This window comes from Bufo gargarizans, chromosome 2 (assembly GCF_014858855.1).
Source record: "Bufo gargarizans isolate SCDJY-AF-19 chromosome 2, ASM1485885v1, whole genome shotgun sequence".
Lineage (NCBI taxonomy): Eukaryota > Metazoa > Chordata > Amphibia > Anura > Bufonidae > Bufo > Bufo gargarizans.
The window spans coordinates 135,706,088-135,733,725 of NC_058081.1; the positions used below are offsets into that span (position 1 = coordinate 135,706,088).

The window sequence follows — 27,638 nt, forward strand, 5'->3', positions numbered from 1 at the left end:
CTGAGACTCGAGGCCCACCGTGTCAGTTTCTGAGACTCGAGGCCCACCGTGTCAGTTTCTGAGACTCGAGGCCCACCGTGTCAGTTTCTGAGACTCGAGGCCCACCGTGTCAGTTTCTGAGACTCGAGGCCCACCGTGTCAGTTTCTGAGACTCGAGGCCCACCGTGTCAGTTTCTGAGACTCGAGGCCCACCGTGTCAGTTTCTGAGACTCGAGGCCCACCGTGTCAGTTTCTGAGACTCGAGGCCCACCGTGTCAGTTTCTGAGACTCGAGGCCCACCGTGTCAGTTTCTGAGACTCGAGGCCCACCGTGTCAGTTTCTGAGACTCGAGGCCCACCGTGTCAGTTTCTGAGACTCGAGGCCCACCGTGTCAGTTTCTGAGACTCGAGGCCCACCGTGTCAGTTTCTGAGACTCGAGGCCCACCGTGTCAGTTTCTGAGACTCGAGGCCCACCGTGTCAGTTTCTGAGACTCGAGGCCCACCGTGTCAGTTTCTGAGACTCGAGGCCCACCGTGTCAGTTTCTGAGACTCGAGGCCCACCGTGTCAGTTTCTGAGACTCGAGGCCAGGCCCACCGTGTCAGTTTCTGAGACTCGAGGCCCACCGTGTCAGTTTCTGAGACTCGAGGCCCACCGTGTCAGTTTCTGAGACTCGAGGCCCACCGTGTCAGTTTCTGAGACTCGAGGCCCACCGTGTCAGTTTCTGAGACTCGAGGCCCACCGTGTCAGTTTCTGAGACTCGAGGCCCACCATGAAGTACTCTACATTTCTGTCAGCAGGATGGTGCTGAGAATGACGACTAGTACTGGACATACCTCCCAACTTTTTGGATGTTCAAAGAGGGATGCTTTTGTCTGACTGTGAGATCTATTTTTCCTACATATTTATACACTTTAGTACTTTTTCTTTTACACAATAGCAAAAAGACTATCTGAATATAGTATCAGGCACTTTCTGGATCAATATTGCAGATGTAATAATGCAAATCTATAGCTCAGCTCAGAAAAGTAGGGACTGTCCCTCCTAAAGAGGGACACTTGGGAGGTCTGGTAGTGGACAAACTATGGTAATCAGTTTGGAATAAGACACACACAATCTTTCATGCCACGACTACGCCACAGAATTGAAATATGTTAGGCCTCATTCACACGTCCATGTTCGTGATGACATCCATGACAAGATTAGTCAGTGGTTTATCCGTGAAGAATCCTTGTTTGGTCTATGTGTCCGTTTTTTGCTGACTGTGTGCCATCAGTATTCCACAGACAAATTAATTTCCAGAGCGTCTCCTACCAATGATGCATGAAAACAACGGCCTAACCTTGGCATCTGTGTTGTGTCCTTGGTTTTCACAGATTCATAGATTATAATGTGCGTAAGGGATCCGTAATCATGGAGAAAAATAGGGCATGCTTATGTGGGGTCACCACAGACCCACTGTCCGTACAAAACCTGTTCTGTGTTTTTGACCTGCACCTGGTTTTGTCTCACAATCACTGGTTGAAATAACTGACCAAGTAACTGAAGTGTGAACTAGGCCTTAGGGCTCAGGCACCTGACCGTTGGATGTTTTGTGGTCCACAGATTGCGGATCCGCAAAACACGAATACCAGCTGCGTGCATTCCGCATTTTATGGAACAGCCAGAACCCTAATAGAACAGTCTTATCCTTGTCTGTAATGCAAATAATAATAGGACATGTTCTATTATTATATATATATATATATATATATATATTTTTTTTTTTTTTTGCAGAACAGCCATATGGACATGGAATGCACGAAAAACGGATACGGAAAAAAAATATGTTCATATGCATGAGCCCTTAGGGTGATAACTTGTGAAACAAGGCTATGTAGTGCAATACATGGAGGAGACATATAGCTTTCATATCATAGTACATCCCATAGTGCAATGTTCTCGTGCTTCCCATTTGACATTCTTTTCCACTTCTGTGTTCTGCAGGATTATATAAAATAACCTAGAACGTTTGAAAAACCAGACAAAATGCAACATCTGCTGGCGAGGAGGCCATATTTGTCTTGTGCTTGGAGGGTCAAATACTTGAGATGTTACAAAAGCACAATGACCTCACATTTACCGAAAGAAGACCACGCAACGGACACTCCGCAGAGACGTCTGAACCCACTCAATATACAGATGCTTTCTAAAGGACTCCATGAACAAATATTCAGAGGTGCGCAAGCAGAGTACGTAGAAGAAGACATTCAAAAGAGCATAGACCATTTGAGGAATCATGAACTTTGGGGTCAAGAAACATCTACTCTTCAAGATGTGAATTTAAAGCTTCCTAAGATGTATGGCAGTAACATTGAAGAACATTTTCAAATTCTAGCTCAGAAACAAAGTTTTCCGTATCTCGAGGCGGCCAATGACCTCTTGCAGTGCAGACTTCCGGACATGCCTCAAGAATGGGCCTGGCAAACTGGGTGGACCAAGTACACCAGAGATGGTGGGAAGGAGCAAGTTGACTTCCCAGATGAACGAGCTTTGGTGTTTGATGTGGAAGTATGCATGTCTGAGGGACAGTTCCCAACACTGGCTGTGGCTGTTTCTCCCCAGCACTGGTGAGATTTTATCAGTGCATTTATATTTGGGCTATTTTTGAGCATTTTTAAGAGGGTTTTAGATAGTTGAGAAGTGTCTGATTTATCGCTTATGAGACCAGGGGTCCAGTGTCCCCATTTGATGGCAGTCACATAAGCACCCTACCTCTCCATTTAAAGTCTATGGGACTGACAGATAGCTGAGCACTACACAGCTGCCGTTCCATTCAAATGAGGGATACTGGACCCCCTTTATCGTAATCAATGGGGGTCCCCGTGGTGAGATTCTCAGTGATCAGACACTTATCACTTGTCCATAATCCAAGTTTTGATTATGGAAACTGCCTTTAAAGAGTTGTGCCAAGAAACGTGTCCTCTCTACACAGGGTGGACCTCTCAGTAAGGAGACCAGCTGTGTATGGAGGAAGTTTCTCATTCATCTTCGCTGTGTTTTCGGCATCAAAATGTTGCAAAACCCGGTTTTGCAACTTTTTGTACACCACTGGGACTAAATCTAGTCGCATTAGTGTTTTTGCACCACATTAGGTAGTTTTTGAATAGGGGGCATGTCGAGGGGAAGGGTGTGGGCTGACCATAGGTCTACATATACATCATAATTTATGTCTAAAAACTAGCGGAAATAATGACTGAGATCTATGCCAGCTATTAGATAAGTAGATTTCAGTCTGGTGCATGGACTGCCGAAGGATGAGTTTATTTTATGACTGGGTCTTCTTCTTGGCCATCATAAATTGAATGCCTCCTCCAGCAGCGAAGAGCCGATCATGCTGGCTTTGATAAATCAGTGTCGGTGATCCACGGGAAAATGATATGCAAAGAGGTATCTTGGAGAAAAAGAGCCATCTCCATAGTGCCACCTAAATGCTCCCCATGAGTCCTCCTAGACTTGGGTGTCTCCGGCAGTCCAATAGAGAGTGAGTGATCAGCTGCCTCATTCATATGGGGGCACTGCACCCTTGATCTTGTGATTATGAGGGTCCCAGTGGTTAAACTGACTATGCTAATAAGTCTTTGTCAGAAGAACCCGCCGAGAACATATACATTTCTATCTTGGCACAACCCCTGTGAGTGATATGTGTATATTTCTAATTTGCAGGTATTCATGGTGCAGCAGGCGGCTAATAGAAGAGCGGTACACGTGGTCTCACCAGATGTCTCTGGCTGATCTTATTCCCCTTGAGACTTTTGTAAAGTCAAATGCATTGAACAAACCCAACTGGACGGAGAGACTAGTGGTGGGACACAACGTCAGCTTTGATAGAGCACACATTAAAGAACAGTATCTCTTAAAAGTAAGTGCACCTACCTCACCTACTAATGTCATTGCTCTCTTGTAGAAATCCAACTTAACCCCTCAGTGCTCCGAGCACCTCATTAGTATAAAGATAAATATATGACTTTCTCAAGAACTAAACATTGGATTGCCTGCAGGACAGGGGTTGTTGCACTCAATACGATCAGCTCTGACAGACAGTATGCTCTACTAGGGTTGATCATGGTCACTATTACGACATATGGTGGACTTTGAATGGCCACCTTATAATATTATATTCCCCTTACACTACCTCCCGCAGGGAAAGTGTATGGCTGGCCAGGTTTATGTAACATGACACACAGCATCTGTCTGGAGCAATCCTACTTTTAAACCAGGCCCAGTACCTTGTTGGGCTTGCTGAACCTTATGTACCCATACCTTTCATTCAGCAATCCCATGCCTCTTTCTTCATATGTAAGTGAGCTGTTCGGTGCCCTCCGTGCACCATAGCTCCACCCTTAGCTCCTCCCTCTCCTTGATTGACAGGTTCAGGCTTAACAACCATACAGAAGCCTGAGAGAGGAGGCGGCAGAGGAATGCAGCGGACCTATGGCGCACCAAGGGGTTCGGGTCCGTCCTCTGTGAGTGTAATAGATCATTTACGTAGGAATAAAATGGCAATGCAGCAAAAAAAAAGATCCAATAAAAAGATATGGTTACATTTGGCCGAGTCAGCCCTACTAGACATTGGTGAGATTTATCAAAACTGGTGTAAAGGAAAACTGGCTTAGTTGCCCATAACAACCAATCAGATTGATCCTTTCATTTTCCAAAGGACCTCAGAAAAATGTATGGTGAAATCTGATTGATTGCTTTGTGCTTGTTTTGATAAATCTCCTCCACTGTTTCTGATTTAACTGATCTATTCACCTGTCCCCTGGATAGGTCGTCAGTATCTGACACCCGGGAAGCCCGCCGATCAGCTGTTTGAAAAGGCAGCAGTGCCGCAGCCTTCTCTCCGCTTTTCCTAGGCCAGTGACATTGCGTTCATCCGTCATATGGCCTAGGAGCAGCTCAGCTTCATTTTCAGTGAATGGTGTTGGGCAGAGATAACAAGTACAGCTGGTATACTATGCGTCGTTGCCCTCTTCTTTTTTTTTTTTTTTTTTTTTAATTATACATATAGTTTATTCTTTCCAATAATAAAATATTACATACAAGCAGTGTATATTGTGACACTTATTTCTAATATCAATCAAATCTTTCATGAAGGTTTACTATATTGTAGCGTTGTTGCCTTCTCAAACAGCTGGTCATTGGGGGTCCAAGGTGTCGGACCAACACTGGTCAGATACTGATGAATTAGGCCTCATGCACACAACCGTTGTGTGCATCCGTGGCCGTTGTTCCGTTTTCCGTAATTTTCTGCGTACCCATTGACTTTCAATGGGTCAGTTGAAAACTCGGAAAATGCACCGTTGTTCATCAGCGGCCGTGATCCGTGTTTCCTGTCCGTCAAAAAAATAAGACCTGTCCTATTTTTTTGAAGGACAACGGTTCACGGACCCATTCAAGTCAATGGGTCCGTGAAAAAACACGGATGCACACAAGATTGGCATCCACGTCCGTGATTCGTGGCCGTAGGTTACTTTCATACAGACGGATGCGAAGATCCGTCTGCATAAAAGCTTTTTCAGAGCTGAGTTTTCACTTTGTGAAAACTCAGATCCGACAGTATATTCTAACACAGAGGCGTTCCCATAGTGATGGGGACACTTCAAGTTAGAATATACTACGAACTGTGTACATGACTGTCCCCTGCTACCTGGCAGCACCCGATCTCTTACAGGGGGCTGTGATCCGCACAATTAACCCCTCAGGTGCCTCCCTCCCCAGTTTTAATTTCATTGGTGGCCAGTGCGGGGCCCCCCCCCCCGGCCCCCCCTCCCTCCCTCTATTGTATTAATTTCATTGGTGGCCAGTGTGCGGGCCCCCCCCCCCCCTCCCTCCCTCTATTGTATTAATTTCATTGGTGGCCAGTGTGCTGCCCCCCCCCCCCCCTTTCCCGATCATTGGTGGCAGCAGTGAGTTCCGATCGGAGTCCCAGTTTAATCTATGGGGCTCCGATCAGTAACCATGGCAACCAGGACGCTACTGCAGTCCTGGTTGCCATGGTTACTTAGCAATATTAGAAGCATCATACTTACCTGCTGCGCTGTCTGTGACCGGCCGGGCGCTCCTCCTACTGGTAAGTGACAGATCATTAAGCAATGCGCCACACAGACCTGTCACTTACCAGTAGGAGGAGCTCCCGGCCGGTCACAGACATCGCAGCAGGTAAGTATGATGCTTCTAATATTGCTAAGTAACCATGGCAACCAGGACTGCAGTATCCTGGTTGCCATGGTTACCGATCGGAGCCCCAGCGATTAAACTGGGACTCCGATTGGAACTCTCCGCTGCCACCAATGATCGGGGGGAGGCCGCACACTGGCCATTAATGAAATTAATACAATAGAGGGAGGGAGGGAGACCGGGGGGGGGGCCGCACACTGGCCACAAATAAAATTAATACAATAGAGGGAGGGGGGGGGACCGGCGGGGGGGCCGCACACTGGCCACCAATGAAATTAATACAATAGAGGGAGGGAGGGGGGGCCGCACACTGGCCACCAATGAAATTAATACAGTAGAGGGAGGGAGGGGGGGGCCGCACTGGCCACTAATGATATTAAAACTGGGGAGGGAGGGGGGTCTGCCCCCTGCTGCCTGGCAGCCCCTGATCTCTTACATGGGGCTATGATACGCACAATTAACCCCTCAGGTGCTGCCAGGCAGCAGAGGGCAGTCATGTACACAGTTCGTAGTATATTCTAACTTGAAGCGTCCCCATCACTATGGGAACGCCTCTGTGTTAGAATATACTGTCGGATCTGAGTTTTACGATCTAACTTAAATCTGATGGTATATTCTAACATAGAGGCGTTCCCATGGTGATGGGGGCGCTTCAAGTTAAAATATACCATCTGTGGTAGTGCGTCTTGAGAGGGGTGTGTACCAGAAAAGAAAATGCTTGACTAAATTTGAGGCTATTTGGGGTAGCTGGATAGATAGGTCGGGATGCTGTAGTCCTTGGCTAGCATTGACGAGGAGTGCTCTGAGTGCCCGGTAAGGCTGCTCTGGGGAAGTGACTGTGTACAACCTGGTGATAGGTGGAATGTGTGGTGTACGGTTGTTGGTGTCTGATGTGTGATGTGCGACCGTGGACTGAGTGCCATAACTGTATGGGAGTTTAGTTACTTGGGGCTCATTGCTTGTAATGTATATTGAGATCCATCGAACAGGTGCCGATATGATGAGGAGAAAAAGAATTTGGAGGTAGTTATGCTCTTATTGCAATGATGTCCTGCTCTTGGAAAGTTTGGGAGGGGAGGGGGGGGGGGGGTTGGTTATAGGGATGTTTGTTGAGGGAGAAAACAAATAGATAAATAAAGGTCTAGATCTATTGTGTAAATTCCTACGATGTCTTACGGTCATAGGATGTATATTATGTACAATGTGCATATGTAATATTTTGTACTTTTACCCTTTGTACCTGATGTCTTTTTGATGATTGGATATTTGATTTGACTGTCATTTGATGATGAAAAAGAAAAATTGATAATAAAAAATTATCTGATTCAAAAAAATAAAATATACCATCGGATTGGAGAAAACTCTGATCCGATGGTATAATAGGGACTCCTGACTTTACATTGAAAGTCAATGGGGGACGGATCCGTTTGCAATTGCACCATATTGTGTCAACGTCAAACGGATCCGTCCCCATTGACTTGCATTGTAAGTCAGGACGGATCCGTTTGGCTCCGCACAGCCAGGCGGACACCAAAACGACTTTTTCCTTCATGTACGTGGATCCTCCAAAAATCAAGGAAGACCCATGGAAGAAAAAACTGACACGGATCGCGAAACTACAGAACCCGTTTTTGTGGACCGCAAAAAAAATGTCCGTGTGCATGAGGCCTTATCCAGAGTATAACTCATTAGTATAAAAGTCTTGGAAAAACCCCTTTAGACGCAAGATTGCTGCTGAAGTATGCCCTTTAAAGTGGTTAGCCAGCATTTCGTCCTTTTTAAATGTCCCCATTAATGTGTTGTACCCATTAAAAAATCCTACTCTGTTGCCCACCGCTCCATTCCAGGTCCCTAGCTCGTTCTACGATCTTCTGGTGAGCTCCGCATTGAGAGAGCCATAACTTTTATTGTTTCATCAGCTCAGCTGCATGAGGGCAGGTGTTTGTGGAGCGAGTTACTGTTCTCGATGCTGGTGATGGTGTGGGCTAGGGCTGAGCGAAGCTGAGTTCGGGAAATGTTTTTTTTTACAGTATAAATTGAGACTTTGCAAAGTAATAACTTTGGCTCATCGCTCCATACAGTATTGAAACGAAGTTTTATGCGAATCGACTCCGGATGTTTCATCTGAAGTCGATTCGCTCATCCCTAGTGTGGGCATTAGACCTAATTCTTATGTCACTGTTCACTGTTTGTTCCATGATTTTCGTCAGGGATTGAGAGCCAAAACCGGGTGCTGGGTAAAAACACACATGACCATATATATTACATGAACTGCAAATTGCAGATCCGCAAAACATGGATAATTGTCGGATGCTTTTCCTGCTTCACACGTCCGGTCCTATGTCACAAATGCCTGTTCTTGTCTGCAAAACGGACCAGAATAGGACATGTTCTATCTGTTCTGCGGAAAGGACATACAGATGCAGACAGTACACGGCGTGCTGTCTGCATTGCGGCTCTATTGAAATTAATGGGGCTGATTTATTGTATGTGGACCAAAAATATGGTCGTGTGCATGAGGCCTTAGGCTCACAATCACTGATGGAAACCACGGACTACACGCTGTGGGGATACTATTAAATCATGGAGATCGGAGTGCTGTTAGATCATAGGGCGCAAACACAGCAGTAAACTATTTAAAATGACTAAATTGAGCCTTATAATAAGGAATGAGCGAATCGACTTCGGATGCTTCATCTAAAGTCGATTCACATAAAACTTCCTTGTAATACTGTACGGAGCGGGCGCTCTGTACAGTATTAGAATGTATTGGCTCCGATGAGCCGAAGTTATTACTTTGCAAAGTCTTGCAAGACTTTGGGTAATAACTTTGTAAATTAAATTCTACTGTGAAAAACCTTTGTACCGAACCCTCGTTCAGTTCCAAGGTACCACCAATACATTCTTTTTTTTTTAACAAATCTTTATTTATCACGGCAAACATGGTAAAAAAGACAAAAACAATATGCGGGCAACAGCCCAACAATCGAGGAGACATATGCAGTACAATCATATGCATAATCAAGAATTTACAGGCGCGAGTAAAGATAAGTTAGACAGACGGACCTAACAAGAGTAGAATGCGTGTCATGTAAGGAGGGTCAAATACCCCTAAGGCTCAACCACCCCAGACCACCAGACAAAGGTGGTGTAGGCTAGGAGTGATAAATAGAACAAGCATGATATACAATACAATATAGGGTGTATAGCGCAAATAGTTAGTTATCAAAGGGGGAAGAGTTCACAGTAACTCCAGTAGAAAGGCCCAAGTTCCCCGACTCTGATTCCAACCAACCAAACCACGGTCCCCACATATCGTTAAACTTGTCGTGCGAGAGGGACTCCCAACTAGTTAGTTCTTCAAACCTGCATATCTCATGAACCTTTTGGGTCCATTCCTCAATTGAAGGAGTATTTGTCGAGAGCCAATGAAGGGGGATTAAAAGTTTGGCCGCCGACAACAAGTGTGCTAGTAGAGAGTATTTATGCAAGGGGAAATCCTTTGATGGTACATTGAGAAGAACCAGAGTCGGAGAAAGTGGGGGGGCCGAAGGACATATTTGCTGTAGTATCTTACTAAGCGAGGCCCAGAACTGAGATACCCCCCCGACACGACCACCATACATGTGAGACTGTGCCAACTTCTTCGTGACATCTCCAGCAGGCTGGGGAAGTAAGAGGGTCCATCCTATGTAGCACCTCCGGAGTGCGGTACCATCTCGTCAGCAGTTTAAAGGAATTCTCCTGGATTCTGATGCATCTGGAGAACCCATGAGAATTCCTAAGTAGTGAAGAGACAGACTCATCTGATAAAGTGATTCCTAAATCCTGCTCCCACCTCCCAATGAAGGACGGTCTGCTAGGTACACCCTCCAGCAACAGTTTGTTGTAGATTAACAAAATAGCCCTCCTCACCGGTTTGTGTGAGGCTACCATAGTGTCGAACCAAGAGGGAATAAAATTCCTATTAGCTTTAGCGAGGTACTGTTGGCCTATAAATGAAAAATGAGAGTAATGCAAAGGGGTCCAATTCAAAGCCAATTGTGACGCCTGGAGGTCCCCCAAGGACGCAATCCGCCCGTCTCTCAAGAAATCCCCCACAGCAAATTCGTTAAAGGCAGGCCATATCCCCAAGACATCTGAATAGTTTGAAGATAAGCAGTACGGCAGAAGGTGCATGGGGAGGAGGGGCGAGGGACCAGGGCAAAACCCAAACTTCCTGGCTGTAATGTTCCAAGTTGTTAAGAGACCTTTTAGAAGGGGTGGTGCATCAATGCAAAACGCAGGACCACGATCCCCCGTCCAAAGGCGGGCGAACACGTCAGGTGAAGTCAATTGGCGTGCAATTTGGCAACCCAATTTTTTAATGTTAATGTTTAGCAATTCACTCAACAGACGGAGCTGAATAGCCCTATAGTATAGTTTAATGTCTGGCAAGCCAAAGCCGCCCCTATGTTTTGGCAGGGTTAACAAATCATAAGCCAATCTCGGACGAGCTCGCCTCCAAATGAAGCCTGAAATAATCCTACGCAGGTCCTGGAAGTAAGAGTCAGGTAAGTATATAGGTAGAGTCTGGAGAAGAAACAGCACTTTGGGAAGGATAAATGTTTTAATTATATTTTTCCGCCCCATCCAAGAAACAAATGGAATATCTAAATGTTTCAATTGTTCTTTAATATCAGCAAGGAGAGGGGCATAGTTTAATTGGAAGGCCTGATCTATTCTGGCTGAGATCTTCACTCCTAAGTAGGTGATACTGGACGACCATTTAAAGGGATGATCCTGCGACAGCAATGAGATGGTTGCATCGGGGACACAAACCCCCAGTGCCGTGCATTTAGATAAATTGATCTTGAAGTTGGACATGTGGCCAAAAGACTCAAAAAGACCCAGGATACCTGGGAACGCCTTCATTGGGTCTGGTAGGAGGAGCAACATGTCATCGGCAAAGGCCGCGACCTTGTGGGTCGACGTGCCAACCTTTAGCCCGGCAATGTCATCATCCTGTCTGATGGCCTGCAACAGCGTCTCCAGACAAAGGATGAAAAGGGAAGGGGAGAGGGGGCAACCCTGCCTGGTCCCATTGGCTATGGCAAAAGAGGGTGAGAGTACCCCATTGACTCTAACCCTCGCGTGAGGTGAGGAGTACAGGGACAGCACCGCCCGGATAAAATGGGGAGGAAAACCAAATTTGTTAAGAGTGGCTTCCATAAACTTCCAATCAACCCTGTCGAATGCCTTCTCGGCATCAGTGCTGAGAAGTGTGAGCTGCTTGTTACTCGTCATCCACCAATACATTCTAATACTGGACAGAGCGCTCGCTCCGTACAGTATTCTAACAAAGTTTTATGCGAATCGATTCACTCACCCCTGCTTATAATGACAGGCGGCCCAGAATGGACTTTCAGGATAGCAACAAGACTGATCTTTTCTACACTGCTCACTCTGGCTGAAAGATGAATGTAAAATCGGCAAATACAGATGATGAATAGGTGGATTACAAAGCAGCGGATTGTGGTAATCAACACTGGGGCTTTGGTCAGAATGATCATATGTTGCCTTCATCGCTTCCGTGGTCACATGTTGTGTATGATTTGTCATTGCATTAAAGTGAATCCACTTTTATCAGCATTGCATTTTTTGGGGGGGTCAAAAATTCTGTGCTAAATCATCTTTTCTGATACAAAGCTCCAAGTGCTCTGCACACATTCAAAAGCTGCCACTAGAGGGAGCATGGGAACTTACCACATCTGTTGTTTTTTAATACAGTAAGATACGAAGCTCCCCCTACTGGCAGTTGCACGTTCAATTTTAACACTGGGGGTCATTTACCAACATGCATATGCCAGTTTTTGGCATAGAAAAAAGTTGTAAGACCCCTTTTTGTGACTTTTTAAACACCCGTGCAACAAAATTTAGTCTAATGGGCGTTTTTACTACATCCTCGTCCCCCGGGAAGAGAGGGGGCTGCGCCAGCAAATTTACTGACATTTGCGCCTGGAAACAGGCGTAAAAGAGGAGTGAAAACTACAGTAGTCAGGGGTTGGCGTTCTTTTCACTCCATGCGGATAGACTGTCAGCTTTGCGCCTAATTTATGAGGAGGCCTGTGCATTAAAATCCGTTCTTTAATAAATGACCCCCTGTGTTTTTGGAGTGGCATTTTAAAGAGGACCTGTCACCTCTCTTGACATGTCTGTGTTTAAATCAGACATCATATAGTACCTGACAATCTCTTTCTAACAAAGCTAGACCCAGCCCTGTACCTCACATGGATCCAGAGATCTCCCCATTCAATGCTCTGCTAGATTAATGTCACGCTGAAAGATTAAGGGGAGTGTCCTTTCTGCGTTGAAGGCTGAAACTGAGCATGTGCGGCCTTCTCAGCGAGCAGGTCAAAGAAATAAGAAAAAGAACAAACAGCAGGTGGCGCTATACAAGTACTTTTTTTTCTATATTTCAGCGGCTATGCACAATTTTTAATTACATGCAATTACAAAAGTATTCAGATCCAGGTGCTGGTTTGAAAACTGTAGAATATTTTTTGTGGGAGGACAACCACTTTAAGACCTCGACTGTTGGATGTTTTGCAGGCCGCAAATTGCAGATCAGCAAAACACAGATGCCGGCTGTGTGCATTCCGCATTTTACAGATTGGCCATCCACTAATAGAACAGTCCTATCCCTGTCCGTAGTATGGACAATAATATCACATGTTCTATTTTTTGGTGGAACGGCCATGTGGACATGGAATGCACATTGAGTCATTTCCGTTTTTTTGCAGCGCCATTGAAGTAAATGGTCCGCATACAAGCCGCAAAAAAAATTGAATGGATACGGAAAAAAAATACGTTTGCATGAGCCCTAAGTCTGTTTGCTGTTTTTTTATTTATTTATTTATTTTTTATTTCAACTGCTTTGACATTTCTTTTCCAATCGTTGCGTGCTCTCGGTATGGTTTTTTCAGGCATTTCCCCATAGGATAAAAAAAACCCTGCAAACAAATGCAATAAAAAGCACTTGAATTGAAAATAAAAAAAATGGAATCTCGCAGGATCTTCACAGTTCATATTTCAGAAGGGGGTGTCTCTGTTCTGTACTAATGTGCTATAGAATAATGAAATTAGCACATTTTGGTGATTACAGTTGACCATCTTCTCTAATGTTCCAGGGCTCAAAAATGCGTTTTATGGACACCATGAGCATGCACATGGCTGTTTCCGGCCTTACTGGATTCCAACGCAGCTTATGGATGGCCAGTAAATACGGAAGGAAGAAAGGCCTGCAGGAAGTTAAGCAGCACATCATGAAGACACGCAAAAAGGGTGAAGGTCCTGCCGTAAGTAGACCACGCTGTGTGTATGCGCTGGAAATTGCTATGGACACTGTGTCACCGCCTGGCGTGTCATCTCTGTAGCCAGCAGGGACGCACAAGTCACACGTACATTCACTGATTGTAACGTAGATTATGGTGACGCGATCAATCAAGATCATCAGTAACGATCATTTCCTTCATTAACCCCTTCCCGTCATTTCCACAAGCAGCCATATATGTATGCTGCTATATAATGCTATCTACAGAGGAAGCCAGCTGTAATATGCTGCAACGGTATCTAAGGGCTTGTTCACATGCTGTTTCTTGTACGCAGATTTCAGTCAGTATTTCTGCCTCCGATTTGTAGTTTGAATGCAGTGGATCTGCTCACTGCTTTAGCCTTGTTCAGTGGTGCTAATCCACGAGCAGTAACCCTTTGGTTTCTGGCAGTGTCCACGTAGAAACTATGCCCAAAAATAAATAAATTTGTGGCATGGTCTGGAAAACCCAGGGGAAATAATATGTGGCGGCATGAACAGCAGCACAGACTCCCATTGAGAGGTGGTTTCTGCACAATTTTTGATGCAGAAATGCCTGTACAGGAAACATTGTGTGAACAAGTCCTAAGTGGTTTAGAGAGGGAGGGGGCTTTCAGTCGCCCCATCAGAATACAATTAACATATAATTTATATTGCATGTTAAATAAATTGAAACAAAGGAAATGGAAAAAAAAAACTGCTTTTCGTTCATTTTGCCTTACAAAAATTGGAATATAAAATTATCAAAATATTATAGGTAGCCCAAAATAGTTCCAATGTAGGGGCACAGATTACAGCATCCACCTGGGTGCACGATTTTGCAGGTGTTGCCCAGTGGGATTGTACCAGACATATAGGTCAGGCATGTCCAAACTGCGGGCCCTCCAGCTGTTGCAAAACTACAACTCCCAGCATGCTCTAATAGCTGTAAGCTATCCAGGCATGCTGGGAGTTGTAGTTTTGGAACAGCTGGAGGGCCGCAGTTTGGACATGCCTGATATAGGTAAACCACAGGCTATGATAATCACCTGTGTGTCATTACCTCCTCACTCTCTCTACTACAAGTATAAGGGCTCATGCACATTGTTGCCTGTTTTGTGGTCCACAAATTGCGTTTTGAAGGAAAGGAACGTCCAGGCCATAATAGTTCTATCCTTGTCCGTAATGCAGTCAAGAATAGGAAATGTTCTATTTTTTTGCAGCATGGATACGGAATGCACACAGAGTCATTTCCATTGTTTTTGCGACCCCATTGAAGTCAATGGTTCCACATGCCGGCCGCAAAAAAACACTGTATGGACACGGAAAAAAAATAGGTTTGTGTGCATGAGCCCAAAGGGTAAGAGCACACAGTGAGGCTGTAGACACATGGCCCAGCCATGCCCACCTGCGACAGCTAATGGCCACCTATATTTGCAGTAAACTCATGTGGCTATTGGCTGCAGGTGGACTGAGCTTGGCCGCCTGCGTTCAGCTGCTCCATGTTGCCCACATGACTGTATGTCCTCGAAGACATACGGTCCGTGAGCGGGCCATACGGTCCGTGAGCGGGCCATATGTCCTGGAGCGGCATACATCGTGCGCACGGGAGCGCACAGCATCATAGCTTACTATGATACTGTGCGCATCGGGCCGCCCGCGGGGCTATTGTCCTGCACTCATAATATCATATGAGTGCGGGACAATAGCCCTGCGGGCGGCCCGATGTGTACAGCATAATAGTAACCTATAATGCTGTGCGCTCCTGTGTGCACGATGTAAGCCGCTCCGGAACATATGGCCTGGTCACGGACCGTATGTTTCGGAGGGCATACGGTCGTGTGCATAAGCCCTAAAACCTAAAATGATCCAGATCATAAATCATTTAAACCTTTTTGGGAAAATAAAAATAGGATTCTGACATTTCTATGAGCATCTCCCCCAGGTTTTGTCTGCCGTAGAGTTCATGCTAAGGCCACTTATGTTGTTGTATTTTATGTGGCTTTTTGTTTGTTTTTGCAGATAACTTCATGGGAGTGGGTAAATGTTAGCAGCATTAATAATCTTGCTGATGTCCATGCACTCTATGTCGGAGGCCCCCCTTTGGAAAAGGAGGCGCGGGACCTGTTTGTAAAAGGAAGTATGGCAGATATCCGAGCTCAGTTCCAGGTGAGAATACAAAGAATACACAAATGCTTGCTTGACAAAGTAAGCGATTTCTTATTATTAAACAGGTTTTTCTGGGGCTAGATTAGGTTAAAAATACAATCGAAGCATTGCTCATCTCCACCACTCTGGTCCGTGCTCTACAAACAGGAAATGGCTGAAATTGCTGCAGGGCCATTCAGTGACCTCAGAGGTGTTGGCATGGGAATGGGGGGGGGGGGGGGTATTGGTAAGTATGCACTGGCCACACCCTTTAAAGGGGTTGTCCACTCCTTTTATATTGATGGGCTTTTCTCAAGATCTGGGAGTCCATCTCCTGGCACCCTGGCTAATCAGCTATTCCAGAGTATCTCAAGTGCCAGAAATAGGCGTCAGAGGTACACAGCTCTGCCCATTGTGTAGCAGAGGACCTGGTTACTGCAGTCCTGCTCCCATTGAAGTAACCAGCCCCATTACACAAATGGACAGAGCCGTGTAATTCTGGAACAGCTGTTACAGTGGGGTGCTGGGTGTCAGACCGCAACAAATCAGATACTGATGGCCTGTTCTAACGATAGGTTATTAATATAAAAGGAGCGAGCTACCCCTTTTAAGCATTTAGGGTACTGTCACACTTGCGGCAGAGGATTCCGGCTGGCAGTTCTGCTGCCGGAACTGCCCCCGGGATCCGACAATACTGACGCAAACTGATGGCATTTGTCAGACGGATCAGGATCCTGACCCGTAAGGACAAATGCATTGAAATGCTGGATCCGTCTCTCCGGTATCATCTGGAAAATCGGATCCGGCATTTATTTTTTTTCACATTTTTTCCCGGTTTGAGCATGTGCAGACCGCAATGCCGGAACACTTAGGGCCGGATCCAGCATTAATGCATGTCAATGGGAAAAAATGTCGGATCCGGCATTCCAGCAAGTGTTCCAGAATTTTGGACGGAGATAAAACCGCAGCATGCTGCAGTATTATCTGTATCTTGAAAAGTCAAAAAGACTTAACTGAAGACATCCTGAACCGATTGCTCTCCATTCAGAATGCATGGGGGTAAAACTGATCAGTTCTTTTCTGGTATAGAGCCCCTGTGACGGAACTCAGTGCCGGAAAAGAATAACACTAGTGTGAAAGTACCCTTATTTATTTCTTATATATATATATTTTTTCCCCATTTTTGTAAAAACCTGTCCAAAAGTTCTGACATAGGGTAATACAAATAAAATATTATTTCTGCAGTTCAGTGTACAAGTCCTTCAGGTTTACAGATGTAACAGTTCAGCCTTACATGGCCGTATACATCCTTTCATACATGTACAGGATAAACTTATTGTTATTGCTGCTCCTGCTGTGTAGACCTCACCGGGTTTGTGCCGACCTCTGGAGGTTGCAAAGCCATGCCCGCTTTCTCACTTGAGTCATTAGGGGACACAGAATACCGTGGGTATAGCTGCTGCCACTAGGGGGCTACACTAAGTGAAAAAAGTGTTAGTTTCTCCTACCAGCTGTACTCCTCTTGCAAACATTGATCTAATCAGTTTTCAGCCTTAGTGTCTCATCCCCTACCATCAGAATGCCTGGTAGAATGCAACGTGGCAGACCATTAAATCTGCTGTAACTTGCCAACAATCACGTCACTTTTTTTATTTTTTTATTCAAAGCTACTGTTTTTTCAGTGTAGCTTCCCACACCAAGGGGCAACACACTGCAGAGGGTGACATGGTTGGGGGAGAAGACTTTGGAAGAGCAAATAGCCTGAGAGATAAGTATATACCCCTTGGCTGTTCCTCACCTTTCTCCGCTTCCCTTCTGCCTCGGTTCGGCGCCATGGCCCTTAACCTACCATGTGCCACTTCTTTCACTATCTTGGGGCAGAAGCTTTTATGGGCACTAAACCAAACGTCTGGCAGCCCCTTCCTCTCGTGTTCCCGCCGCAGCTCCACATTCTCAGCACAGGAGAGGACCACTTACCCGTCATGGCTTCCTGTCTATCTCGGTCTGGTGCTGATGGTCCACGCTGGTCCGTCATCCCATCTGTCCTCTTAAGCTATGTGAGGTCATTGCTTTTGCAGCCTACTGGGCTGCATCTCTAGTGGCTTTCACTGCCCCCACTCTGCACCTTTTTTTTTTTTTATATAGCTTGAGAGGTTCTTTCTAACCTCCTGGGCTATATTTCCTCTGTTGGGACCGACAACACTGTGTCACACCACCTTCTTCAGACCTCAGCCTAATCGAGGTAAAGGCTTTTGCAGCCTGCCACACCACATGTCTGCAGTCCCTTCACATATCTGGAAGGTGTCACAGCTCTTGCCCTCCGGGCACCTTATTGACCCCCTATTACTACTTCACAGGGGAGGCTGAGGTTCTACAACAGTGTACAGTAGGAGCTGATCAAAGTATGTGTTATATACTGGGGCTGTACACAGTGTGTGCTGTATACTGGGGCCATGTGCGGTATATGCATATACTAGGACTGTCCTCATGAGCTGCAAGTTCCCTGTGCACATCTGTTTCTTCATCAGATAGCCATTCCCAGCTATGGAAGATGACCCTTCAACTGTTCCACCAACCTTGGTTCTGGCTTCCACCTGAGGTTCACGCTTTTGGTGGGGGTGCTTCCTCTGGAAAAACTAGCAAATTGTCTTCCACCGATATGGGTAACTTCTTAACCCGTGGTCGGCACATTTGGTATATGACAAGCTTACTCACTTCTGGCATACACCAGGCAACCGGATTGCCCCCTTTTGTTCAGGGAGTGCACTTGCATCATCTCCTGCAACGGTATCCAACAAACCTGTACAGTCCTCTTCATGGGTAAGTAATGGTGCTATCGATAGCTTGATGGATGACAAGCCTATGCATCTCTGATGTGCACTGGACAACCGCATTACCTCTTTCTATAGGCAGAATAATTGCGCTGCTGCTTGTTGCCATATATGACAAGTCTATGCAGTTCTGATGTGTGCCAGAGTAGTTGTTTGGGAGCTAGTGTACTTGTGCTATCTCCTACAATGGTATCCAGAAAGCCCGAGCAAGACTTCTTGCTCCTGTTCCTTCTATTCTAGGTTTATATTTTCTGTCCAGTGGGGATTCGTTCTGGAGTACCCCTCCTCCCCCTACTTGTGAGTGGATTCTTTCCCGAGAGTTAGAGCATCTGGGTCCCCTTACGATCCCTCCACACCTTTTTGGAGTCTCTGCTGCAGTCTTTTTCAGCTCTCATTTATCCAAGATCATGCACTGAGTTCTGTGTTTTTTCTTTGGATTGGCATAGTTCAGTATACCAGGACTCATCCTTGTCTTATCCTTGTTGGGATGCTGTTGGTACCTCCACTCCACTGGTGTGTCAGGTCATTGTCTCTCTTTTATGGGACATGCCCCTTGGCATCCGTAGAAGCATTTTGGTTAATGGGTTCTGCAGACTGTTTTATCGGTTGTGCTAGTTTTTTGTCCCCCTCCCCCCCATTTCTCTGGGACTGCTTTGGAACGTCCTACTGTCTCCTGTGTCCTCAATGACACAAGCGAGAAAATGTTTTTTTTTTTCTTGTTTTTTTTTCTTTGTAACTCACTTGTAAAATACTTGATGTGACACACTGCTGGAGGGGACCACATACTAGCTATGCCCTCAAGAACTGGGAAAAGCTTAATGACAACCTATAATGCCCCCCCCCCCCCCCTCCCATCTCCCCCAAGGATTGGGAAAGCTTTCTGACACCTATAATGCTACCCCCCGCCAAGGTTTGGGAAAGCTGAGTGATGATCTATAATCCCCCGTAGAACTGGGAAAGTTGAGTGACAACCTATAATGTGACCCTGAAAAGAACTGTGAGCCATGACCATTACTTTATAAATTACACTGCCTGTCCCAAAAAAAGTCACCACCCAAAAAAATGAGGTCACACCGCCTTTAGCTTTGATTACGGCATGCATTCGCTGTGGTATTGTTTCGATGAGCTTCTGCAATGTCACAAGATTTATTTCCATCCAGTGTTGCATTCATTTTTCACCAAGATCTTGCATTGATGATGGTAGAGTCTGACCGCTGCGCAAAGCCTTCTCCAGCACATCCCAAAGATTCTCAATGGGGTTAAGGTTTGGACTCTGGTGGCCAATCCATGTGTGAAAATGATGTCTCATGGTCCCTGAACCACTCTTTCACAATTTGAGCCCGATGAATCCTGGCATTGTCATCTTGGAATATGCCCGTGCCATCAGGGAAGAACAAATCCATTGATGGAGAAACCTGGTCATTCAGTATATTCAGGTAGTCAGCTGACCTTATTCTTGGAGCACATACTGTTGTTGAACCTAGACCTGACCAACTGCAGCAACCCCAGATCATAGCACTGCCCCCACAGGCTTGTACTGTAGGCACTAGACCTGATGGGTGCATCACTTCATCTGCCTCTCTTTTTACCCTGATGTGCCCTTCACTCTGGAACAGGGTAAATCTGGACTCAGACCACATGACCTTCTTCCATTGCTCCAGAGTCCAATCTTTATGCTCCCTAGCAAATTGAAGCCTTTTTTTCTGGTTTGCCTGACTGATTAGTGGTTTTCTTACGGCTACACAGCTGTTCAGTCCCAATCCATTAAGTTCTCTTCGCATTGTGTGTGTGTGGAAATGCTCTTACTTTCACTATTAAACATAGCCCTGAGTTCTACTGTTGTTTTTCTTCGATTTTTGATTTCACCAAACGTTTAAGAGATCACAGATCACGATCATTCAGGATTTTTCCCCAACACATTTTTTCCTCAAAAACGATGGGTCCGCACTATCCTTCCAGTTTTTAATAATGCGTTGGATAGTTCTTAACCCAATTTTAGTAGTTTCTGCAATCTCCTTAGATGTTTTCTCTGCTTGATGCATGTCAATGATTTGACCCTTCTCAAACAGACTAACATCTTTTCCACGACCACGAGATGTCTTGTTTAAGAAATGAGAAGCAACTCATTGTACCAGTTGGGGTTAAATAACTTATTGCCAGCTGAAAGATAATCGCCCATGCAGTAATTATCCAATAGGAGGCTCATAACTATTTGCTTAGTTAAACCCAGGTGGCAACTTTTTTTTTGGACAGTGTACATTCCCTGCTACCAAACACACAGAGTAATACAGCACCACATACCTCTTACATTCAGTGACGTTTCCGCTGATGTAGCCTTTCTCCCTCATCATTATCATCTCCATTCGGGCCAGACCACCATGACGACTTCTTTCAGTCATGTCTTGTCTCATGTGTGTTCCCTATTGAACTAAACGATAAAAGGATTTTACAGGTGATTACAAAAATCACATTTTCTGTGTTGGATCTGACATGCCTAGGTATTACCATAACCGATACCAAGTAAACACAAACCTCCGGCTAGGTATTAGTATGTTCCAGGACCTACGCAGTCAGCAGGTAATAATCCACCATGGGACTACTTTTGTCAGGTTAGTGGATTATTGGATCACTGGGTGCTAAATTTATGGTATTTTACAGCATATGAATATTGGTGCATCTGTATTCAACTAGTGCAGAAACATAATGGGATTTTCTTAGCATTTAGTTAAACCACTGGTGACCCGATTGGTTGAATTGAGCCCCCATTTTGCATCAGTTTCACTACACACATTTATATTCTCCCTCTTTGTCTCCTGAAGGATCTTATTCAATACTGCGCTCTTGATGTCAAAGCTACTTTTGAGGTGTTTCAAGAGACATTTCCACTCTTCATGGAAAGGTAACAAGTCTGTCAGTATGCCACCAGAATAATAAAAAAGGGACAGAACAGCTTTTTAAAAAAACAAAACAAAAACAGTAATACATTACCGGTCTGCCACTACACTTGTTCTGGTGCTTTCCTGGTCCCCCAGTGGTTATTACTTTCTTGTCCCTCTCAGTATGGAAGTGTCACCTCAGCCAATGACTGACTGACATGCTGCGACCATTGATTGGCTAAGTGGTCATATTTGCTAGATTGAGATGAACCAGGAAGTGAAGACCAGCGGGGGACCTGGAATTGTCAGATCAGGAGTAGCGAGGGATCGATAAGTATTATTTTTACTATTATTGTTAATATATACAGTACAGACCAAAAGTTTGGACACACCTTCTCATTCAAAGAGTTTTCTTTATTTTCATGACTATGAAAATTGTAGATTCACACTGAAGGCATCAAAACTATGAATTAACACATGTGGAATTATATACATAACAAAAAAGTGTGAAACAACTGAAAATATGTTATATTCTAGGTTCTTCAAAATAGCCACCTTTTGCTTTGATTACTGCTTTGCACACTCTTGGCATTCTCTTGATGAGCTTCAAGAGGTAGTCACCTGAAATGGTTTTCACTTCACAGGTGTGCCCTGTCAGGTTTAATAAGTGGGATTTCTTGCCTTATAAATGGGGTTGGGACCATCAGTTGCATTGTGGAGAAGTCAGGTGGATACACAGCTGATAGTCCTACTGAATAGACTGTTAGAATTTGTATTATGGCAAGAAAAAAGCAGCTAAGTAAAGAAAAACGAGTGGCCATCATTACTTTAAGAAATGAAGGTCAGTCAGTCAAAAAAATTGGGAAAACTTTGAAAGTGTCCCCAAGTGCAGTCACAAAAACCATCAAGCGCTACAAAGAAACTGGCTCACATGTGGACCGCCCCAGGAAAGGAAGACCAAGAGTCACCTCTGCTGCGGAGGATAAGTTCATCCGAGTCACCAGCCTCAGAAATCACAGGTTAACAGCAGCTCAGATTAGAGACCAGGTCAATGCCACACAGAGTTCTAGCAGCAGACACATCTCTAGAACAACTGTTAAGAGGAGACTGTGTGTGAATCAGGCCTTCATGGTAGAATATCTGCTAGGAAACCACTGCCAAGGACAGGCAACAAGCAGAAGAGACTTGTTTGGGCTAAAGAACACAAGGAATGGACATTAGACCAGTGGAAATCTGTGCTTTGGTCCGATGAGTCCAAATTTGAGATATTTGGTTCCAACCACCGTGTCTTTGTGTGATGCAGAAAAGGTGAACGGATGGACTCTACATGCCTGGTTCCCACCGTGAAGCATGGAGGAGGAGGTGTGATGGTGTGGGGGTGCTTTGCTGGTGACACTGTTGGGGATTTATTCAAAATTGAAGGCATACTGAACCAGCATGGCTACCACAGCATCTTGCAGCGGCATGCTATTCCATCCGATTTGCGTTTAGTTGGACCATCATTTATTTTTCAACAGGACAATGACCCCAAACACACCTCTAGGCTGTGTAAGGGCTATTTGACCATGAAGGAGAGTGATGGGGTGCTGCGCCAGATGACCTGGCCTCCACAGTCTCCGGACCTGAACCCAATCGAGATGGTTTGGGGTGAGCTGGACCGCAGAGTGAAGGCAAAAGGGCCACCAAGTGCTAAGCATCTCTGGGAACTCCTTCAAGACTGTTGGAAGACCATTTCAGGTGACTACCTCTTGAAGCTCATCAAGAGAATGCCAAGAGTGTGCAAAGCAGTAATCAAAGCAAAAGGTGGCTACTTTGAAGAACCTAGAATATGACATATTTTCAGTTGTTTCACACTTTTTTGTTATGTATATAATTCCACAAGTGTGAAACAACTGAAAATGTCATATTCAAGGTTCTTCAAAGTAGCCACCTTTTGCTTTGATTACTGCTTTGCACACTTTTGGCATTCTCTTGATGAGCTTCAAGAAGTAGTCACCTGAAATGGTCTTCCAACAGTCTTGAAGGAGTTCCCAGAGATGCTTAGCACTTGTTGGCCCTTTTGCCTTCACTCTGCGGTCCAGCTCACCCCAAACCATCTCGATTGGGTTCAGGTCCGGTGACTGTGGAGGCCAGGTCATCTGGCGCAGTACCCCATCACTCTCCTTCATGGTCAAATAGCCCTTACACAGCCTGGAGGTGTGTTTGGGGTCATTGTCCTGTTGAAAAATAAATGATGGTCCAACTAAACGCAAACCGGATGGAATAGCATGCCGCTGCAAGATACTGTGGTAGCCATGCTGGTTCAGTATGCCTTCAATTTTGAATAAATCCCCAACAGTGTCACCAGCAAAGCACCCCCACACCATCACACCTCCTCCTCCATGCTTCACGGTGGGAACCAGGCAGGTAGAGTCCATCCATTCACCTTTTCTGCGTTGCACAAAGACACGGTAGTAGGAACTAAAGATCTCAAATTTGGACTCATCAGACCACAGCACAGATTTCCACTGTCCATTCCTTGTGTTCTTTAGCCCAAACAAGTCTCTTCTGCTTGTTGCCTGTCCTTAGCAGTGGTTTCCTACCAGATATTCTACCATGAAGGCCTGATTCACACAGTCTCCTCTTAACAGTTGTTCTAGAGATGTGTCTGCTGCTAGAACTCTGTGTGGCATTGACCTGGTCTCTAATCTGAGCTGCTGTTAACCTGCGATTTCTGAGGCTGGTGACTGGGATAAACTTATCCTCCGCAGCAGAGGTGACTCTTGGTCTTCCTTTCCTGGGGCGGTCCGCATGTGAGCCAGTTTCTTTGTAGTGCTTGATGGTTTTTGTGACTGCACTTGGGGACACTTTCAAAGTTTTCCCAATTTTTCGGACTGACTGACCTTCATTTCTTAAAGTAATGATGGCCACTTGTTTTTCTTTACTTAGCTGCTTTTTTCTTGCCATAATACAAATTCTAACAGTCTATTCAGTAGGACTATCAGCTGTGTATCCACCTGACTTCTCCACAACGCAACTGATGGTCCCAACCCCATTTATAAGGCAAGAAATCCCACTTATTAAAGCTGACTGGGCACACCTGTGAAGTGAAAACCATTTCAGGTGACTACCTCTTGAAGCTCATCAAGAGAATGCCAAAAGTGTGCAAAGCAGTAATCAAAGCAAAATGTGGCTTCTTTGAAGAACCTAGAATATGACATATTTTCAGTTGTTTCACACTTTTTTGTTATGTATATAATTCCACATGTGTTAATTCATAGTTTTGATGCCTTCAGTGTGAATCTACAATTTTCATAGTCATGAAAATAAAGAAAACTCTTTGAATGAGAAGGTGTGTCTAAACTTTTGGTCTGTACTGTATATATACACGTCTCAAAGACACTTCAGAACTGAATTGGTCCCTAAAATATAGGATTTGGAAATTGTCTTTATATTTGACAAGGTGTACAGTACACTAACATTTAAAGGCTATGTACACCTTCGAAGGCAATTTTTTAATGATTGCCTATTACTTATTTTTGGCCAAAAATAATTTTTTCAATTGCCCTTTATTAAAAATATTGAGCATTTCTGTCACAAAGGGTTATCTGTTTTTCTAGCTGTGTAACTGGTACTTTCACTTTGTGCAATAACCCTTATCTTGGTCTTGGTCTGACAGAAAATACAAAGGGTGCTACTAGAGCATCTCAGCTATGTACAGAAAAAAGGACCCCATATTTTTTAATAAAGACCAATCTAAAAAATTATTTTAGCTCAAAATGACTACAATGCAATAATAAAATATGCCCCCAAAGGTGTACATAGCCTTTAAAGCCAAGCTGTTCTTTGATATCAGATTTGTTTTCTAGGTGCCCTCACCCTGTGACCCTAGCTGGGATGCTAGAAATGGGTGTTTCCTACCTACCAGTGAACCAAAACTGGGAGAAGTATCTAGATGAAGCTCAAATCACATATGAGGAGCTGCAGAAAGAGATGAAGAAGTCTCTCATGAACCTGGCAAACGATGCCTGTCAGCTGCTGTTTGATGATAGGTGTGTAAGTGAGAGATCTAAGGGTCCTTTTGCACAGGCAGATTTCTGATGAGTGCCAGTGGACGATATAGCATGTCTATCAGTGCTCATGAAAGGACCTGCACTTGAGCAGATAATTGAATTAATGGCTTTATGTACAGTTGGATCATTTGTGCCGCCGCTCATTTACATTCTTGTCAACAGCAAAAGATTATTTTTATGGTGGCATAAAAGATCTGATCAGAGCTGTTAATCGGGCTGATTGTATGGTGCCATAACCTGTATGTAGTAATATTTAGGCACAGTAGCATTTTTTAAGAATGATTGATTTAAATGGAAAAATCATTATTCTTTGCAAGATCTAAATGAATATTCATTCATGAGACATCCCCTTTAAAGGGAGTCTATCACAGACTAATAAAACCACCAGCAATGGCCATCAGTACATGGTAAAAGCGTGCTTACCTGTATGTCATTTGACTGTTCATTCATTGTCCAGGAAAATAACTTTTATTCATATATAAAACGGCTCCCAAGTGCCCACCTGAGCAGGCTTTCCATTTCAAAGTGCTGTCTGCTCGTCCCCTAACCTCCCAAGGTTTCATCACTTTTTCCCTAAGGGGATGTATCTCCAAATCTTGCGTATCCCTGAGGCAATAACCCACAAAAGGGAATGTAGTGTGCAGGCACCAGAAACGCAGCAGAGGGAGCCTGCACGATATTTGGAGACACATTACTGTGGAAGAGAGCGAAGGAAGCTTTGAGAGGTTAGGGGAGGAGCAGAGATCGGGGAAGAGCTGCGAGTTTGGGCACTTTGAAATGGAAAGCCCACTAGCTGGGCACTTGGGCACCGTTTTGCATACAAATTTTTTTTTTTTTTGTTGGACAATCAATTAACATCCCAAATAACATACAGGGACATTTTGCTTTCACCATGTACTGATAGATATTGCTGGTAGTTTTATTGGTGGAAAGTCAGCGACAAACTCCCTCTAAGGCGATGTAAGTAAATCTAAGCCTTGTTCCGCGGCCGAGAGCGGTCCGTGGTATGCCGGGCTGGATTCCTGTTCAGAGCAGGAGTGCACGGCGTCATTGGTTGCGCTCCTGCTCTGAACAGGAATCCAGCCCGGCATACCACGGACCGCTCTCGGCCGCGGAACACGGCCGTGTGCATTCGGCCTTAACCACTTCAGCCCCGCTAGCTGAAACCCCCTTCATGACCAGAGCACTTTTTACACTTCGGCACTACACTCCTTTCACCGTTTATCGCTCGGTCATGCAACTTACCACCCAAATGAATTTTACCTCCTTTTCTTCTCACTAATAGCAGCAATAAAATACCACCAAATGAATGCTCTGACATTTTTACTTTTTTTGTTATTAACCAAATGTAACGATTTTTTTGCAAAAAAATGACATTTTTCACTTTCAGCGGTGAAATTTTGCAAAAAAAAACGACATCCATATATAAATTTTTCGCAAAATTTATAGTTCTACATGTCTTTGATAAAAAAAAAATGTTTGGGCAAAAAAAAAATGGTTTGGTAAAAGTTATAGCGTTTACAAACTATGGTACAAAAATGTGAATTTCCGCTTTTTGAAACGGCTCTGATTTTCTGAGCACCTGTCATGTTTCCTGAGGTTCTACAATGCCCAGACAGTAGAAAACCCCCACAAATGACCCCATTTCGGAAAGTAGACACCCTAAGGTATTCGCTGATGGGCATAGTGAGTTCATAGAACTTTTTATTTTTTGTCACAAGTTAGCGGAAAATGATGATGATTTTATATTTTTCTTACAAAGTCTCATATTGCACTAACTTGCGACAAAAAATAAAAAATTCTAGGAACTCACCATGCCCCTCACAGAATACCTTGGGGTGTCTTCTTTCCAAAATGGGGTCACTTGTGGGGTAGTTATACTGCCCTGGCAATTTAGGGGCCCAAATGTGTGAGAAGAACTTTGCAATCAAAATGTGTAAAAAATGACCGGTGAAATCCGAAAGGTGCACTTTGGAATATGTGCCCCTTTGCCCACCTTGGCAGCAAAAAAGTGTCACCCATGTGGTATCGCCGTACTCAGGAGAAGTTGGGGAATGTGCTTTGGGGTGTCATTTTACATATACCCATGCTGGGTGAGAGAAATATCTTGGCAAAAGACAACTTTTCCCATTTTTTTTATACAAAGTTGGCATTTGACCAAGATATTTTTCTCACCCAGCATGGGTATATGTAAAATGACACCCC

At 44.6% G+C, this 27,638-nt stretch overlaps 1 protein-coding gene across 1 annotated transcript in view; it reads left to right on the forward strand.

The window, feature by feature from the left end:
* POLG (DNA polymerase gamma, catalytic subunit) overlaps positions 1-27,638 on the forward strand; it is an 84,525-nt gene that overhangs the window by 954 nt on the left and 55,933 nt on the right. Inside the window, exons 2-7 of the mRNA XM_044279480.1 lie at positions 1,964-2,586; positions 3,683-3,878; positions 13,366-13,533; positions 15,549-15,695; positions 21,325-21,404; positions 25,230-25,412. Of these exons, the coding sequence (XP_044135415.1) occupies positions 2,006-2,586; positions 3,683-3,878; positions 13,366-13,533; positions 15,549-15,695; positions 21,325-21,404; positions 25,230-25,412 (1,355 nt within the window). The 5' untranslated portion in view covers positions 1,964-2,005. The remainder of the gene's footprint in view (positions 1-1,963; positions 2,587-3,682; positions 3,879-13,365; positions 13,534-15,548; positions 15,696-21,324; positions 21,405-25,229; positions 25,413-27,638) is intronic.